We start from the raw sequence: 16,103 nt of genomic DNA, 5'->3' as shown, positions 1-16,103 counted from the left end.
TAGTACTTGACGACTTTTGTGGCATCAAAGTATAGGGAAGGGGGGACTGCACTCTAATCAGCATGCTACCCCTTGAACTGGAAAGGGATCCTTTCCGAATCCCTTCCACAAAATCCACCAAATGAAGGGATTTGGGCCTTGAAAATTGTTCCAATGGCTACAAACAAGGGTCTCCTTTAAAATATAATAATTTTAGCCGTTGGATCAAATTTCAAGGGTCCAAATCCCTTGATTTGGTGGAAGGGATCCGGAGAGGATCCCTTTCCCTTTGAACCCATTTGAAAGCTTACTTTGATAAAGCACATGGCCTTTAAGGGAAAAGATTTCTATTTTTTAACATGTTTGAGAGCTTACTTTGGATAAAGTACAGGCCCTTTAAGAGAAAAAATTTTCATTTTTTAAAAAATTAAAATTAGTTGTGGAACTCACTTCACTTCAAACTTCTCTATTTATGATTATTGAAAAAATTGAATTCAATTTGAAATCATTTGCCTATTTAATTATCACGACGAAATTTCAATGTTTTCTTAGAACAAAGTGTTCTTCAATTTTTTTGAACTCAATTAGATATTTCAAATATTTCTGATTTGGCTAATACTTTGCAAGGATAATCTATAAGGAGCAACTTGAAAAATAAATTGTTCGGATAATTAAAGTTTGACGCAATATAGATCCCACTAAAAATGAGAATCTCTTTTCTTAAAGGCCTCATGATAAAGTAATAGTGGGGGAAGGAAAAATCAAACCTAAAAAATTTAGTGTGTAGGAATATAAGGGTTATAAAATATCTTTTACTTTTTAAGTAATTTTAATGTAACTATATTATGGTAGCATAGATTATGTTTATTTGAGAAATTCACCATTCAGGTTGGCTTTAAGACCTAAGAGTCGAGAGTGTAATGAAGTGGCTCACAGTTAGTAAGATTTGCTATCGAGTTAGAAACTTCTAGATTTAGGTTTCGGAAGCACAATGACTTATTTGAGAGTCGAGAACGCAATAAGGTAGCTCATAATCTAGAAACATTTGATATCGAGTTAAAAACCCCTAGATTTAGATTCCGGAAGCAAAAATACTTGCCTATATTAGGAAAACTAGCGAAAAGTAAAAAAAAAATCCCTTTTAATGAAAAGCCCATTTTTAAAGGTATAGTGAATAGTATCAAGAAAATGTATAAATATGATTTTTCGTTAAAAATGAATAGTACCGGAAGTGTTTCGTTAAACTACCCTAATTTCTTTGGTCCCGTTGGGACGGCTAACTGCACTCTTAACACTTTTTTGCAATGAGTATATTTTCATATTTTTTCACACGTGCCAAGATATAAGATGTGACATCACATAATGTGTAAGCAAAATAGATAATGTGTATATTCTGATTGAAGGTAAGTTTTAAATTTCAACTTCGAAGAATAAATCCTCTTTTGCATGAGGACTTCGATGTTTCCCAATCATATTGATTAATAAAATTTCGGTTCTATATTAAAAACGAATAAACACTAGAGAAAACAATAACTATATCAACCATTTGTGAATGAGGAGGACGAAGCCCACATTCCATTCTAATGTATGAACATAACATCGGAAAAAGTGATGGGGTGCACTTCCCTTTACAAAAAAAAATTAGGGATGCGATTTTCGTACTCTCCTTTTTCTTTTGACGCTCTTCATTTAGGATTGAATAAATCAGATAAAATTTAGGAACAGAAACAAGGTAAGGTTTGCAGAAAAAGAAAACCGAAATGTCAATCACTACGCATAAATTATTCAACGAAATTCCTGGCACAAACAAATTTCATGAAGTCACTTCTTTAATTAGTGTTTGAAGCGTAAAACTGGCAATATAGGACCTGCTACAAGAATGGCATAGCTTTCGTTTGCTTCCTAACCAAAAAATGTCCTACTCTCTCCTTCCTATCAAAAGAATTCTATTCTATGTGGCTTTGGCATACCTATCAACAGCAAAGTTGCGTGTTGCACTCGGCAGTTCAAGGCATATTCCGTCAAGTTCGGGTTTTGCAACCATTTGACAACCCAGACGGGACCTGCAAACAAATACCGTCTTTTAGAATTCATATCTATTTCAACTATAGCTCTGACAAAATTTTCCCTGCAGACAATTCCAAGATATAGGGGGCTTACGTCTCGGTGAGCCCGAAAGCAAGATCCAGCATGTCGTTTTCCTCATCAGTTGGATCTTCGAGTTTATTGTAGTATTCCATATCCTAACCAAGAATTCTACAAGTTAGTTCAGATGGAAATTTTGGTGGGAGAAATGGAAGCCTAGAAGGCAACTTTCACTTGATACTAACGAACAGAAATCAGTTCATTTTTCATGTCTCCTTGTATCCAGTGAATATTGCCTTCCTAGTATGATTCTTCATCTCCAAACATCAGGTTTCAATGTACAATAGTACATACTCTCACAATCACATGACATGTTGAGCAAGCGCACGATCCTTCACATGCTCCTAAGATCACATTAAAACCAACTAGTTAGGAGGTAGTGCCACGCTGTTGCTTAGTTGACCAACTCGATTCAATTCAGCCAAGCCTTGGTTCTAATCACATAAGTTCAATTTCCTAGTCATCTTATCCGTTCAATCCTAACAAGCATTTTAATAGTCTCATTATAAAACAATCTTGAAGGGCAAGCTCACGCATCAACACCACTAAAACAAAACTTATCGGCGTCTATAATCTATATAGAGCCCAGAAAAGTACTTAATAAAAGTTAGAATCATATTAAAACAAGAGGAATCAAAGTGGAATGCTCTGTGGTATAACATCAAATGACATGCCAGAGTACCTTCAAGTTCTATGTCATTTTCATGAGCAGCTTCTAGTATGGACATTCCAACGGGAATCTTAATATGCTTCTCCATCTCATCCTTGTCAACAAATGTGACAGAAATTCTGCACATTCGAAAAGAAGGTTACAGAAATCAACGAATAAGATATAAGGGTTCCGGTACCACATATTTAGTTGCAGGATAGCACTAAGGATGAGAGCTCATCTTTAATGAAATAAGCCAAATAAGGGAATTCTCTCCAAATTGTTCACTGGTGATTGAAACAATATATAAGGATTTGTGGCTACAAGTCCAATACGGTTCCTTTATATGAAACAAGAACTTACTCTTCTACTTTTTTATCCCCCTCTTCATGAGCAGTTGTCGAAGAGTAAGTTTGATGCTTCTGGAAAAAAGACGAGCGAGATTTGGGGTCAGTGCGAGAAATTGAAAATGAGACAAAGTTCCGTATAAGAAAATTCGTTAGGAAGCTAACCGGATTGTGGAAAATATAACCGTAGCGTCCACTGAAGTTTCCTGTCTTTGGTGCAGACGTCAATGGAGCTGGAAAAGCACAAAAATTAGTTCTGAATTATTTTTAAGGATACCAACTTAAACTACAATTTAAAATCACAAGAGAACCTCCACTGCCTTACTGGAATCATGAGATAACCTCCACCTAAGCAGTAGACTAATTGTACAGTTGTACCTTAATCGATTTAAAAAGACACAAATAGACTAAAACTCTATGTTTTTGTATAAAACTTGGAACGTTAAACAACCCATCATTCCTGCCAACGATCCAACATAGCAGACATCAGCCTCCTATCACATGTATCTAGCCACATGTCGACAGGAACAAGCACGGAAGAAGTGAATATTAAATTTAATAAGGGGCTGATCATTTGGGATGGTTGATCATCTGAGACTACTGGAAAAAGCAGACTAAAGATAGTGAAAAAAAAGGTACAAAACAAACACCTTTTACGAGATGCTTGATCATCTGAGTTCTGACCGCAGATAGTCTAGAAACAAGCATGTTGACAGGAACCACTTAGAAGCACCTGGGAAACATGAACAAACGAAGCATCACAAATGAACCAAAAAGAATAAAAACTGAAACGTTTTCGTATGTCTTTCATGCAAAGTAACTCTGTAAAGCAAAGAACTTGGTTTATGTGATTGAACGAGAAAATGAAGTTAGTACGAATTTGAAGCAAATTCGGTATAAAGATTGAGAATGAGACTTCAGCGGCAATAACGCAAACAGATGGTCGGCACCCAAAAGAAGGGGGCAATGCGAAAACACTTACAATATCATTAAATCTCAAAAAGTCTGGATACAATATCAACCATAGACTGCATGAATCATTCTAACACAAAGCTTATTTATTTTTTTATGAAGAAAGAAACGGAAGCATGCCGCATGGACGACGGACCTCTATGATCTTTTTTCAGGCAGAAGTCGAGCGTCTGTGCCTACACAAGAATGTCGCCAAAGCAGATGTAAAAAATTACCTTTTTAATTAGGTGTACTTTTTCAATTTTAGCCTTTAGTTTATCTTTTTTTTTTTTTTTTTTTTTTTAATTTTTTTTAATTAGGAAAGATATTCCACTCTAATCTAAACGAGGCCCGAGGATTTGAACCTGAGTCATTTTGTTTATTATCTGTAGTGTCAGAGAAAAGAATGAATACGGGTCTTTCTGTTTATTATTTATAGTGTCAAACAAGAGAAGAAACGTAGATATGAGAGTTTTGAGAAAGTAAGAGAATTACTTTTTTGCTTTTTATCTTTTTGTATTGAACATATGATACATCCATACATATATATAGTGATTTTAACCTAAAATCGTTTTTAATTTATATATAAAACTTAGGCATTAAAATAATAAAAACCAAACTTCTACTAAGCCGTATAGTTTTTACTTCTATTTTTCCACCTTTCATCCTCAGTTATATGTGGTTGTTTGCTTTACGGGGATTCTCACCAATTTCGTAACAAAATGTTAATTCTCTACAATTGGATGTAATTGTTTGGCACTCAAATAGCAAAATAGTCATAAATGATTTTCTTTTTCTTCATTTTCTCTACGGCTAAATCGCCAAAATGGTCCCTAAGATTTGTATAACTCATCACTTTGGTCTCTGAGATTGAAAATCAATAGAATGATCCCTGAGATTGTCCACCATCCATCATTTTGGTTCTTCTGTTAAAAACTCTTTGGGCAATTTTCAAAGCTTCGTAACTCAATCACTTCTTAACCAAATTCGACCCATAATATATCAAAATGAAGTTAGGAAAGTGTAGAACAAGATTATACCTATTTGGAAGCCCAACGGTTTCCAGAGATGGCCGGAAAATAGTCTCAAAGGTGACTGGTCCGCGAGAAAACTTGAAAACTCGCCGTAAACTGGGTAAACTTTAAACGTTCATAACTTCTTCAATACTCAACGAAATCGAGTGATTCAAAAACAAAAATCATACTTGTCGACAAGATGAAGAGAATGGTACCTTTATTGATTGCTAATTCACTGTGGTTTGGCTGGAAAACGGCTCGAAAGTGGCTAACCATTTTCTAGTTAGCCACTTTCGAGCTGTTTTCCGGCCAAACCACAGCGAGTTAGTAATCAAGAAAGGTACTATCTCTTTGTCTCATTGAGGCGTATGATTTTTGTTTTTAAATCACTCAATTTCGTTGATTATTGAAGAAGTTATGAACGTTTAAAGTTTACCCAGTTTCTGGCGAGTTTTTCAGTTTTCCCGCGGACCAGTCACCTTTAAGGCTATTTTCCGGCCATCTCCGGAAATCATTGGGCTTCCAAATAGGTATAATCTTGTTCTAAACTTTCCTATCTTCATTTTGATAAATTATGGGTCGAATTTGGTTAAGAAACAATTGAGTTACGAAGTTTTGAAAATTGCCCAACGAGTTTTTAATGGAATGACCAAAATGATGGATGGTGGACAATCTTAGAGACCAAAGTGAAGAGTTATACAAATCTCAGGGACTATTTTGGCTATTTAGCCTTTTCTCTACCTATTTGCAAGACATTTCAAGATAACAAGTCTCAATTTGATGATTGTGCTAGTTAAATTAGGAGTGGATGCAGTTTGGTTTGGTACAGTTTAGACCTCAAGCTGCAATTGAACTAGGACATCACTATTTGATATGATATGGTTAGGTTTAAATGCAATTAGTAGTGTAATTAAATCAAACTAAATCACAGTGACCGGCTCACGCTCATCTTACTTACATTTAACACTTTAGCTTTTCTTATGCCAAGCCTCAATAAGGCCTCGTTTGATATATAAGATTGAATTTTTTGTGTAATTCTAATTGAAAGGTATCTTGAGAGGAGAAATGAAAATTTTATGTTCAAGTAGAGGGTAGAACAGGGGTGGATCCATGTAGGGGCAGGGGCAGTCAGTTGAGCCTCCCAATTTTGGCAAACCTCAATGGGAGACCTAGTTCTGGCCTTTTGAAAGTTGTAGCTACTCTTTCAAATTGCCTGCCAAATGCTTGATAAATTGCCTCAATGAAAATGAGCAGGGCATGCTATGTTTGTGTGCGTGCTAGTTTTGGGCGCTAGTGTTTTGCTGCTACTTAGCTATACCCCCAAGTTAGTTTTTCCCTTCTACTAAGACCATCTCCAACCAAATGAGGGCCAGAGGGCTCGTTTTAGCCCTCTGGCCCTCCAAGAAATTAATATTTTAATAAGCAGTGCATGACCATATTTCTTACCATCTCCAATAGAGGCCCAAAGGGCCATAGGGCTCGTTTTATCCCTATCATAAAAAACCGTCTTCAATCGAGGGCCAAAGGGCTATAGTATGGAATTTGAAGAATTGAAATAAAATGAGATAAAATAGTATGGCATGGTGAAAAATATGTGAGAAATGGTGCAGGAAAAAATTAGAAATTATTTAAAAAAAAAAAGTTTGTGTTGGGACAAACCCTAAAGTGGGTTGGGCAAATGGAAAAGAACAAAAAAAAAAAAAAGTAAGTAGGCTAGCAAGCGGGCTGGTTGGCTAGCTGAAGATGGCCATTCGGTTGGCCTTTTGGCTCTTTTTTGTCTTGTGGGGCCCATGAGCTCTTTGGTCTAACCCTTGGTTGAAGACGGTTTTCGGGCTATTTTTGGCCCTCTTGCCTTCTAGACCTTTTGGTTGGAGATAGTCTAAGGCCTGACTTTGAACCTTTGGTGCTTGTCACCTAAAAAGAAAACTAATTTACATAAGAGAAGCAAACCGATATACAATGATAAAGCTAATAAAATTCCAATTGCACTAACCCCAATGAAATTATAAATAATAGAACTATATATTTTAATTTTAAGGCCATTATTTGTCTAAAAAAATGTTTGTGAACTTTTACACGTGACCCTCTAAATGATTTTTTTATTATTATTTTTAATTCGCTACTAGGTAGAAAATGGATTACTTATGAAGGAAACTTATTTTTTCCATTCTATTTAAAATGTAAAATTAGAGTAAATGAGTTTTCTTCATGCCTAACCCTCTTCTAATCCCCCAAAATGAAGAATCATTCACTCCTACACTTCAATATTCTTTCATAGTATGGAGTTACACATCATTCCAATTCAACCCAACATTAGCAAACAAGCCTGGAACCTCTCCTTTTGGATTAAAGAAAAGAAAGACCACTATTGAAGCTCAAAACTACCCACTTTTCTTGGTTTGAGCCCAAAATCTGAACCCAATTTGTCTAGCATCAAAGTTGATGCAAAGGCAGATTGAATGTGAATTATAAAAAAAAGTTTAGCTTAAGCTTATATGTTTGTCTTTGAGGAAGGGCTCTGCTGAGTCCACTTAAAGCCAGCTTTACAAGCACAAGAGACACAGTTTATGGTATAATCCGCCAATTACATGGTCATTACCATATGATTTATTGTAATCATCGACCAAAGCCTAGGCCTTTTTCATGCACCTCTGTACTATAAATGAAACAAATTACAAACCTATATGCATCTACGCATTACAAGAATAAGTTGTTATTGTTATTATTATTCTTGTCTTACAGAATTATTCATTCTTCCAATCTCGACCATGGCTTCTCTTGCTTCAATTTCCCCAATCTCTGTGGTTACTCTACCTTACACCGCCAATGGCAGAAGCACAACTTGCCAACTCAATGGATTATCTAGGATTGTAAGTGCCATGATTTTTTTCGGGAATCACAGATTCTTGGGTACGTATGTCACAGTGTTTGTCGAATTGACATGCATGAACCCGTCTATTGTGAGAGATTGAGACAAGTCGCGTATATTTCAGAGTTTATGAGTGAGAATAGATAATAGAGAGAACATATTTTTCACTAATTGTATTATTTGATTATTCTCAATGCAGGGAGGGCCAGTGGTCAAGGGGCTAAGACTTGTACCAAAGATCAAGATCACTAAGGCAGCTGGAAGATCATTTGCACTCCCTAGTTGCACAAAGACTACAATCTCATGCGCCATTGTAAGTATATTTACATATATTTTTGCAAATACCTTTTTTTTACTTGGTTATCAATAACTATTATTAAGCAAAGTTTATGAATCAAAGAGGGTAAAATGATCATTATATACCCCGTTTTTATATAAATAATTAACGGGGACATGGAAATTTACACTTACTTTCTCTTGCACCCTGTTTTTTCTCCGTTTTTTTTAGTAATTTCTCAAGCAATAACTTCCATTAGCACATGCATCAGAGTTACTAGTTATAAACTCTATCGAATGCCATCAGAATTGTATGCAGTTACTTGAAACATTTTTCGGTACTCTTAATCCGTGCTTATTCTATGTACGTTCTTTTAATCATATCTCTAATCTGTGCTTAACTAGAATAAGCACTTATCTTGTTTGATTACCTTGTGCAGGCTCAACCAGAGACCCTGCTAACCGTGCAAAGCACGATTGCCAAGCAACTCTCCATTGATGAAAGCACCGTGCTTCCCGAAACCAAGTTTGTCGATTTGGGGGCGGATTCTCTCGACACAGTATGATGCTCTATCTTCATGCTTCCTCTAGCTAATTACTGTATAGTTTTTTTCTTTAGCTTTAATTGATGATGAGTGATGTTTTGGCAGTTTTGCACAACATATCAAAACATGTTAAATCGATTAGCTAGCTGTGATTTATAAAACTGTTATGGTGTTCATATAATTTCCACATGAAATAAAATTATTTTCTTTCTGTCTGCTATTGTAACCTTCAAAAAATTGTACCACTTAATTATCAATTTGACTTCTATCATGCAACTTATCGTTAATCCAATTATATAAAATGAGTAAAAATGATGCCCTGTGGGGTTAGGGTTAGCCACGTAGTGAGACAGTTAGAGGAGGTGAGAAAATGAGTCATGAATATTATAGTTTAGTGATTCAAACCCTTTCAAGGTACTCAATAAGTCATATAACAAACCACATCAAGTAATATAATTTTTCTGATATCAATATTTAGGAGGTGCATTCAATTGAGAATTTGAAAGATTTTAATGGATTATAAATTCATGGATTTTTATGAAGTTTAATTAATTTGTAGATATTCTATATAAAATTTTGATTCAATTCCCTGGAAATTTCATAGGGAGATGTGAGATTTGTGGATATTTAAAATACACTACAAAATCTATTTAATTCCATCTAATTCCTCAACTTTTTAAAATCTTTAAAATCAATTTTTAATTGAATACATATGGAATGTTATAAATGTTTTTAGAATCTTAATTGAATATATCCGGATTTCTAAAAATTTGAATAAACTATCTTAAAATCTTTTTTTTTTTTTTGGTCAAACGATAGACTTTGTAAGATTAGATGTTAGATTAGCCTCTGACAGAATTCGATCTCACGCTATCATGCAAAGACTCAAAACATTTTCACCATTGTGGTAAAGGGCCACTTGCATCTTAAAATCCTGATTGGATACATATTGAATTTTAGAGAATTACTTAAAATTCTAATTAAATACCGCTAGATTTATTAAAAGAATTAAAATTCATTAAAATCCCAATTGAATACATCCCTTAATTGGGACATCATCAATTAATTCAGAGATAAGGTAGGTATTGACTTCAGTTGGAACCCCCTCTAAATGATGGTAGTGAATAGATTAATCACCCATTAATATTGTGACGTGCAAGACCATTTGATCATATGCTTGACTAATCTCACCTTCGTTCAATAATTTACTTTTTATTTAATTATTAATTTCACTCTCTGCACATATATATCTGATCAATTAAAAAAAAAAACTGAAACAGGTTGAAATCCTAATGGCTTTGGAGGAGAAGTTCGGCGTGTCCGTCGGAGAAGGAGGAGCCGAGAACATTGCAACCGTTCAAGACGCTGCTGATCTGATTGAGAAAGTGAAATCTGCTTCAACTTAGGGGCCTCCAGAGTTGATGTCAAGACAATTAATTCCTTGTATCAGTCAAATTTTGTTTCTTTTCTTTTCCCTATAGATTTTCCCTTTAGATTATGTCAAAGCTCCAGTGAGGTCGTGACGTATAATTTCCATTTGGAACGAAATGCATTTTGTTTGACAAATAAATATAAGAAACATTGTACTTTTCCTTTTAAATAATAAATTAGTCTTAGGTTATATCTCCGCATGACAGTAAAGGGCTCGAACAGCGACACTCTTGAATATTCAAGATGTCAATTTTCATCAATTAATGCATAATTGTGTGTAATTATGTTGATTCTAATAACTATCAAGCCTATATGGCACACAGACTGAGTAATTAATGATCTAATTATGTCATTCCATTGAATGATGGGTGTGCTAACTCGACGACCGAGCTCGGTAGGTGAGTGAATGATAGTGGTGGTGGTGTCAAACGCGGTGCTAACTTCTGTGTCTCGTGATTGCGGTCGAGGAAGGAACTCGTCTCGGCTTATGGCTCCTAGAGCCTGAAGACAAGGCTACTAGTTCTCTTCAAAGTTTACGAATCGTTGGCACTGGGCTCAACCTCTGTAATTATATTTGTGCAAATTTAAGTACGCCAAACCGGTTCCAGACTGTACAAACACAAATACTCAAAAGAGATAAGTGTCTTGATTGTAAATGTGGTTCGGCCGTCTGAATGTTGAACTCTGAAATATACTTGCGAATATCCAATTATAAAATAAACTCAGCTTTTAATGTGTCGAGCGAGATAACCTGATAACACCTCACTTTGCCGAGAAGGCTAATGAAGTGACCTTAATGGTTGAGACTTGGATAAATAATCAGCCAAACTCGAAGCAGTGCTGTTAAGACTAATTGAAGGTGCTCCTCGGTCGCCTAATTCTACGGCTCCAATGCTGTTAAGACTAACTGAAGTTGTCGCTGGTTGTCAAACACAGTGCTGTTAAGACTAACTGAAGGTGTGCTCGACGAGGTTAGGACGGTTAGTGTTTTCTCAAGAATGAGAGGTTTCACGTAGAGTGAGGGTTTGTGCAAGTCATATTTGTTTGTGTGTTTGGAGAGGCTTTGAATGTTGCACATCCACTCTTATTTATAGTAGTAACTTTCCTAGTGCCGAGGTAGAATCCTTCCAGGACTAGATTTCATCGACAACCTTCTCCTTATCAGGATTGGATTTCGAACACTCCTTCTAACCCTAGGATCTGAATCTATACATGTTCCTGCTCTTTGATGGGAGTATAAAGCATATTCTCACTATCTTGCTTACCAAGGATTTCTAATAGGATCAAACTTTATCCGGAACTATCTTGAAAAGCCAGAGAGTCCTTCATTATACCGGACTCGGCCAGATCATTTTGAACTGGGCCGAGACCTCATTATGGGCCGAGCAAATAACTTACTCGGTCTAAATCTATTAATTTGGGCTTAAACAAATCCACATAAAAAATTTACTCAACGCCAAAATTCTAATGTTGAATGTCTGAATATTATGTTCATTTCCGATATCATATTATCAACACTGCAGGAAAAAGACATTGCACTTTGAAAATAGCTAATTCTCACACTTTTATACGCAAAACGCGTAAGGTTTTAAAGGTCTGTTTCATAACTATATATTTTCTGATTTTTAGTTTTAATCTTTTTTTTTTTTTTTTTTATGCTTGAAATATGAGGAAACTACTAGTTAAATACGAATGCGCCTATACAACTAAAAAAGAAGAAGATAGGGATCAATCAAACTCCGATTAAAGAATAAGGCTCCACTCTAGGCCAGCGGTTGCCCGCCCCTCTTTGGACCGTCAGAGCCCGTGATTTCTCCGCCTGAAGCCACCACCGCCACCAAACAAAGAGATAAGAGATTAAAAGTAAACTTTAAGTTAATTCTTAAGCTCCAAAATTCGGAGTTTCAGTGAAGGGGAGGATTCAGTACACAAATCCATATATGTACAAAGATCAAATTCAAAATACAAAACGAAACTTGAAGATCACACGGAAACATCAAAATAGGTGAAATAGCTAACCCTACTTTAACTCCTCCCTCATAATCTCCAAGGAGCATTGGTTCCTCTGCTGTTCCTTATCAGTTGAACCGTCGTATTATATATAGTAAGAATAGATAATAGATAATAGAGAGATGAGTTTTCACTAACCGTATGATTTGATTATTTTCAATGCAGGAAGGGCCAGTGGTTAAGTGGCTAAGACTAAGACTACAATCTCATGCTCCATTGTAAATAGATTTACATATATTTTTGCAAATATCCTTTTTTTACTTGGCTATCCACACTATTATTTAAGCAAACATTCTTTATGGATCAAGAGGGTAAGATGATCATCATATACCCTCTTTTTATATAAATAATTAACGGGGGACATAGTAATTTTACCGTCACTTTCCCTTGCATCCTATTTTTGCTCCCCCTTTTTTTGTAATTTCTCAAGCAATAACTTCCATTAGCACATCCATCAGAGTTACTTGTTATAAGCTCTATCGAATGCCATCAAAAATGTATGTAGTTACTTGAAAAAATGTTTTGTATATATCCGTGCTTATTCTATGTACGTTCTTTTAATCATATCTCTAATCCGTGCTTAACTAGAATAAGAATTGAATTTTACGGCTTAATTTCTATATTCCATAATTCTAAATAAATAGGTACATACAATCCTTGTTACAAAAGAAAACGAAAATAAAGGACATAATATCCTTCCTAAGACATGACTCTAATAATTAAAAAATATTTACATTCCTTTTCTCCTAAATATTGACTTATTCCAATACTCCCTCTCAAGTTGGAGCATAGATATTACTCATGCCGAACTTGACAAGCGAGTCATCGAACTGCCTACTACACACAACATGGGTAAGAATATCTGCAAGCTGTTCCTCTGAGTTCACAAACGGTATTGACACAATCTTCATCTCCAACTTTTCTTTGATAAAATGTCTATCAACCTCCACATGCTTAGTACTGTCATGTTGTACTAGATTCTCAACTATTTCTCTAGCGGACTTGTTATCACAATACAAGTCCATTGCTCCCTTATGTTTAAAATCGAAACTCCAAAGTAACTTCCGTAGCCAAAGAATCTCACACCTTGTGCCATCCCTTTATACTCGACTTTAGTAGAGGATCGTGATACCACATTCTGCTTCTTGCTTCGCCATGTGACCAAATTACCTTCAACAAATGTAAAATACCCAAATGTAGACCTTCTATCAATCGCATCACCTGCCTAATTAGCATTTGTAAATCCATCAATCCTCATATGTCCATGACATGCATACAAAATCCCTTTACCAGGGGCAGACTTCAAATATGCCAAGATTCTCATTACTGCCGCCATATGATCCACACTTGGTGAGTGCATAAATTGACTAACCACACTTACAACATAGGCAACATCCGAACGAGTGTAAGACAAATAAATCAGCTTCCTTACTAGTCTTTGAGACCTACCTTTGTCAACCGGTTCCTGATTTGGATGAATCCCTAAATAATGTTTCTCCACTATGGGAGTGTTCACAGGTTTACATCCCAGCATGCCTGTTTCTTTTAATAAATTCAAAACATATTTACATTGAGACAAGAAAATACCTCTAGGTGACCTAGCAACTTCGACGCCAAGAAAATATTTCAAATCTCCCAAATTCTTCATCTCGAACTCGGCAACCAAGTTTTGCTCCAACTTCATCATCTCTTTCGTATCATCACCCATTATTATCATGTTATCCACATAAATAATTAAGGCTGTCATTTTCCCACTTCTTTGTTTCGCAAATAATGTATGATCCGAGTGACTCTGATAATACCCAATCCTTCTCATAACTTGAGTAAATTTTCCAAACCATGCACAAGGTGATTGCTTAAGTCTGTAAAGTGACTTTAGCACCTTACGTACTCTGGTTTTCCCTCCAGTATTGTACCTCGAAGGAAAATCCATATATATCTGTTCTTCCAAGTGCCCATGAAGAAAAGCATTTTTCACATCAAATTGTTTTAGTGGCCAATTCAGATTTGCAGCTAAAGAAATTAGAACCCGTAATGTATTCATCTTTGCCACTGGAGAAAAAGTTTCCTGATAATCATCACCATAAGTTTGAGTATAACTATTTGCTACTAACCTTGCTTTATACATGTCTACTGATCTGTCTACCTTGTATTTGATTGTAAAGACCCATCTACACCCAACCGGTTTCTTTCCTTTAGGTAGCTCTGTTACCTCCCATGTATCATTCTTATGTAATGCCATCATTTCTTCATCCATTGCAATAGCCCATTTAGGATCCTTCAAGGCCTCCTCAACTCGGGTTGGTGCTTGGATTGCTTCCACATTATTTACCCAGGCTTGGCGTTCCAGGGCAAGGTTCGAGCATGATACTTAATTAGCTATTGGGTACTTCACTTTTCCTTCAGGAGAAAACCTGTCAAGAGGAACACCATGATATTGCCTTAGTGGCAACTTATATGTACTCATAATGTTATCTGGATTAGTTACATGAGTATCAGTGGTACTTACCTTGGGGATATTCAGAGTAAACATATTGGGTGGCACTATCGAACTTGAGAGAGAGGGGGTGTGGGTTCAGTAAGCAATGGTGTGACTGGTTCAGTAGCTTTCTACCGACATTCTTCATCACACTCGGCAAGTTGTTGTTGAGAGGACTCAGAGGGTTCGGTGCTTGGTGATTGAAGAAAACTCCAGTTCTCGGCATCCTCTTGCCTAGAGCCCTGATTGTCTCATTGCCGAGAGCTTTCACAGCTCCCTTCTTCAATACACTTTCCCCCTGAGCTACATATTTCCAACCACCCAAGATCACCAATAATATTCTACCCCTGGTGATTAGAAGGTGATGTAATCGAACCATAAAAATACTCAGATTTAGAAAAAGTAACATCCGTAGTCATGTACATATGGCAAGTTTCAGGGTGGTAGCACTTATACCCTTTCCGTTAAGGAGCAAAGCCAAAAAAAACACACCGGTGAGCAAATGGATCCAACTTATTACGATGAATCTTGTGAATATGAACATAGGCTACAGACCCAACTACACGAGGATTAAGAGTATTGGTGGACTACTGGAACAAATTCTGTCAACACTTGAAGAGGTGTATGAAAGTCCAAAACCCGGGATGGTATACGGTTAATTACATACACAACATAGGTGACCGCTTTAGGGCAGAACCGTTTAGGTATGGACGCACCAATGAGCAAGGCATAGACAGTCTCCAGGATATGATGGTTCCTTCTCTCAGCAACTCCATTTTGTTGTGGGGTATGAGGACGAGTAGTTTCATGTAGGATTCCTTGATCCTGGAGAAAGCTAGACAGCTCGGAACCAATATACTCACCTCCATTATCAAAGCAAAGAACCTTAATAACAGAGGAATACTGTGTTGCAACCATTTGAGAGAATAATCGAAACACCACACTAATATCACTTTTATTCTTCATCGCATAAATCCAAGTCATACATGTACAATCATCAACGAAGGTAACAACCATTTAATGCCAGACAAAGTACTAATAGGAAAGGGACCCCAAAATTCAGAGTGCATAAGATCAAAGGGAAACAATCTTTTATTCATACTAGGAGAAAACGAAGCGTGATGACTTTTTGCGAGAATACATACTTCATAATGTAAGTTGGATTCTTTTATTGCATGAAATAAACTAGGCAACATATGCCTTGAATAACCAAACGAAGCATGTCCTAATCGACTATGCAATAATCAAACTTCTTCTAAATTATTGGTACGAGATGCTCGAACTGCATTAGCTCTGCCAGGAACGACGTCATCCACATAGTATAACCCCTCTCTCTTAGTATCACGCCCAATTATCTCCTTAGTCTGAATATCCTGAAGCAAACAAAAAATGGATACATAAGTACA

At 36.2% G+C, this 16,103-nt stretch overlaps 2 protein-coding genes across 2 annotated transcripts; one reads left to right on the top strand and one right to left on the bottom strand.

Moving 5' to 3' along the window:
- Window positions 1-1,732: 1,732 nt before the first annotated feature.
- On the bottom strand, window positions 1,733-4,453 carry LOC103966873 (adrenodoxin-like protein 2, mitochondrial). Its single transcript, XM_009380096.2, has 8 exons — window positions 4,229-4,453; window positions 3,771-3,853; window positions 3,286-3,353; window positions 3,137-3,195; window positions 2,807-2,913; window positions 2,419-2,468; window positions 2,140-2,222; window positions 1,733-2,042 (listed from the first exon to the last, which is right to left on the bottom strand). The coding sequence occupies exons 2-8, from the start codon at window positions 3,826-3,828 to the stop codon at window positions 1,931-1,933; spliced, it is 537 nt and encodes a 178-aa protein (XP_009378371.2). The 5' UTR covers window positions 3,829-3,853; window positions 4,229-4,453; the 3' UTR covers window positions 1,733-1,930.
- A 3,363-nt stretch (window positions 4,454-7,816) lies between these two features.
- LOC103966884 (acyl carrier protein, chloroplastic-like) lies at window positions 7,817-10,400 on the top strand. The gene is made up of 4 exons (XM_018652279.2): window positions 7,817-7,957; window positions 8,156-8,269; window positions 8,673-8,792; window positions 10,058-10,400. Exons 1-4 carry the CDS (start codon window positions 7,856-7,858, stop codon window positions 10,181-10,183), a joined length of 462 nt encoding a protein of 153 aa, XP_018507795.2. The 5' UTR covers window positions 7,817-7,855; the 3' UTR covers window positions 10,184-10,400.
- Window positions 10,401-16,103: the final 5,703 nt, after the last annotated feature.

This window comes from the organism of the source record quoted next, unplaced genomic scaffold (genome assembly GCF_019419815.1).
Source record: "Pyrus x bretschneideri cultivar Hongxiangsu unplaced genomic scaffold, Pyrus_bretschneideri_v1 Contig37, whole genome shotgun sequence".
NCBI classification, from domain to species: domain Eukaryota; kingdom Viridiplantae; phylum Streptophyta; class Magnoliopsida; order Rosales; family Rosaceae; genus Pyrus; species Pyrus x bretschneideri.
Note: the sequence above shows the minus strand (reverse complement) of the source record. Positions and strands in the feature narration are given on the sequence as shown.

Coding starts and splice junctions, on each gene's coding strand:
- LOC103966884 (XM_018652279.2), top strand. CDS start 7,856: ATGGCTTCTCTTGCTTCAATTTCCCCAATCTCTGTGGTTACTCTACCT. Junction 7,958..8,155: donor TCAATGGATTATCTAGGATT/GTAAGTGCCATG, acceptor TTCTCAATGCAG/GGAGGGCCAGTGGTCAAGGG. Junction 8,793..10,057: donor GGGCGGATTCTCTCGACACA/GTATGATGCTCT, acceptor AAACTGAAACAG/GTTGAAATCCTAATGGCTTT.
- LOC103966873 (XM_009380096.2), bottom strand. CDS start 3,828: ATGCTTGTTTCTAGACTATCTGCGGTCAGAACTCAGATGATCAAGCAT. Junction 2,914..3,136: donor GGGGATAAAAAAGTAGAAGA/GTAAGTTCTTGT, acceptor TCGAATGTGCAG/AATTTCTGTCACATTTGTTG. Junction 2,469..2,806: donor AAATGACATAGAACTTGAAG/GTACTCTGGCAT, acceptor ATGTGATCTTAG/GAGCATGTGAAGGATCGTGC.